Source organism: Pseudochaenichthys georgianus, unplaced genomic scaffold, assembly GCF_902827115.2.
Source record: "Pseudochaenichthys georgianus unplaced genomic scaffold, fPseGeo1.2 scaffold_2224_arrow_ctg1, whole genome shotgun sequence".
Lineage (NCBI taxonomy): Eukaryota > Metazoa > Chordata > Actinopteri > Perciformes > Channichthyidae > Pseudochaenichthys > Pseudochaenichthys georgianus.
Genome location: NW_027262859.1, coordinates 10,001 through 12,500, shown reverse-complemented (window position 1 = coordinate 12,500; position 2,500 = coordinate 10,001). Strand labels below are relative to the sequence as shown.

Here is a 2,500-nt window from a genome sequence, read left to right as displayed (position 1 = left end):
ACATTAGTATCCTAACAACACGATGCTAACAGTAGCATGTAGCTGTTACCTTCTTTAGGGGGGGGGCGGGGGTACACCCGGCTCCACAGGTCGTCTTTACTGATAATTCGGACTAAAACCCACCCCACACACACACACACACACACACACACACACACACACACACACACACACACACACACACACACACACACACACACACACACACACACACACACACACACACACACACACACACACACACACACACACACACACACACACACACACACACACACACACACACACACACACACACGTTTTTAACGACTGCAGGATTTATTTACTGCTCATACTGCATTTATCCAAAACTTCTCCACACACTTATAAGGATCTTTTATGTAATTTTGATATCATGAATGTATGTCCTTGCACATGTGTAATGAAATGTCACAGTATTTAGTTTATTTTAGTTTACATAGGTGAGTTAAAGTGAACTATAAACCCTCAGAGAGTCCCTCACCTCGCTGAGCTGTTATCAGCCTCTCAGTCTGCCACCTTGTTGTCCACAGCTCCTTATGGCCGTTAGCTCTGATCTAGCACCAGATGCTAACAACAACAATCAGAACTGGTGATCGCTCTCTCTCCGTGTGTATATATATATATATATATATATATAGATGTATATAGTGAGTATAGACTCTCACCCAGCAGGTCTCCAGAGAAGTTGACAGGCAGCACGATGCCCACTGAGAGGACCCCCACCACCACCAGCAGCCCAATGATGTGCCTCTGGAACGAGAGGTAGTGAACTGCATCCTCTCCACACTTCTCTCTGATCTCCTCATCCCTGCAGGAGGAGGGGGGGGGGCATCATTATCATTACATCACATTGCATTTAGCTGACGCTTTTATCCAAAGCGACTTACAATAAGTGCATTCGACCAGGAAGACACAACCTTGAAGAAAACAGAATCATAAAGTACATCAGGTTTCATAGAGCCAAGCATTTCAAGTGCTGCTCAACTGGCTTTAGAGGAGCCAGTCCTTTGTTAGTATATAAGTGCTTTGTTAGCAGTTCTCTCCTCGAGGTGGAGTCGAGAGAGATGAGTCTCAGTCTGGAAGGTGTGTGAGCTTTCTGCTGTCCTGATGTCAGTGGGAGCTCGTTCCACCATCTTGGAGCCAGATAGAAACCCACGTGTTTCTGCTGATGGAACTTGGGTCCCCCTCGCAGCGAGGGTGCAGCGAGTCGTCTGGCTGATGCAGAGCGGAGTGCACGTGCTGGGGTGCACGGTTTAACCATGTCCTGGATGTAGGAAGGGCCAGATCCATTCACAGCATGGTACGCAAGCACCAGGGTCTGGAAGTGGATTCTAGCAGTTACCGGAAGCCAGTGGAGGGAGCGGAGGAGCGGGTGGTGTGGAACATTCAGGAAGGTTGAAGACCAGACGAGCCGCTGCATTCTGGATGAGCTGCAGAGGTCGGGTGGCACATGCAGGTAGACCAGCAGGAGGGAGCTGCAGTAGTCTAGTGAGGTGACGAGAGCCTGGACCAGAACCTGCGTGGCTCTCTGGGTCAGCTGGGGACGCGTCCTCCTGATGCTGGAGAGCGTGTATCTGCAGCAGCGGGTTGCAGCAGCGATGTTTGCAGTGAAGGACAGGTTGTTATCTAGGGTCACAACCAGATTCCTTGCAGTCTGAGTCGGGGAAACAACAGAGGGGCCGATGTTGATCGTCAGGTCAAGAGAGGGACAATCTTTTCCCGGAAGGAAAAGCACTTCAGTTTTGTCGAGGTTGAGCTTGAGGTGATGAGCGGACATCCACTGAGAGATGTCAGCTGGACGAGCAGAGATGCGAGCGACGACCTGGGTCTCTGAGCGGGGGAAGGGCAGGATCCATTGGGTCGTCAGCGTAGCAGTGGTATGAAAAACCATGCGGGCTAATGACAGATCCGAGCGAGTTTGTGTACAGGGAGAAGAGGAGGGGACCGAGGACAGAGCCCTGAGGGACCCCTGTAGTTAATCGACAAGGGTCGGACTCGGACCCTCTCCAAGTGACCCTGTAGGTGCGGTCTTTGAGGAATGAGGTGAGGAGGGAAAGTGCAGAGCCTGAAACTCCAAGTTCTTGGAGAGCGAAGGAGGATCTGATGGTTCACCGTGTCGAATGCAGCAGACAGGTCCAACAGGATGAGGACAGAGGAGAGGGAGGCTGCTTTAGCCGTGTGCAGTTCCTCAGAGACAGCAAGGAGGCCAGTTTCTGTGGAGTGACCTGCCTTGAAACCAGACTGGTGCGGATCCAGAAGGTTGTTCTGATGGAGAGAGCAGGAGAGGTGTCTAAAGACAGGAACGGGAGGAGAGAGACAGGCCTGTAGTTTATAACATCAGACGGGTTGAGAGTGGGTTTCTTCAGGAGAGGGTTTACTCTCGCCTCCTTGAGGCTGTGTGGAAAGTGACCAGAAGTTAGAGAAGTGTTGATGAAGTGGGTGAGAAACGGTAGAATATCAGGAGCGATAGTCTGAAGGA

The 2,500-nt window shown here is 50.9% G+C and overlaps 1 protein-coding gene across 1 annotated transcript in view; it reads right to left on the bottom strand.

The window, feature by feature from the left end:
• The window catches only part of LOC117441954 (CSC1-like protein 2), a gene marked incomplete at its 3' end in the record, with an annotated part of 14,652 nt that overhangs the window by 8,091 nt on the left and 4,061 nt on the right, over nt 1–2,500 (bottom strand). Inside the window, exon 6 of the mRNA XM_034077963.2 lies at nt 687–829. Coding sequence (XP_033933854.1) covers nt 687–829 — 143 coding nt within the window. The remainder of the gene's footprint in view (nt 1–686; nt 830–2,500) is intronic.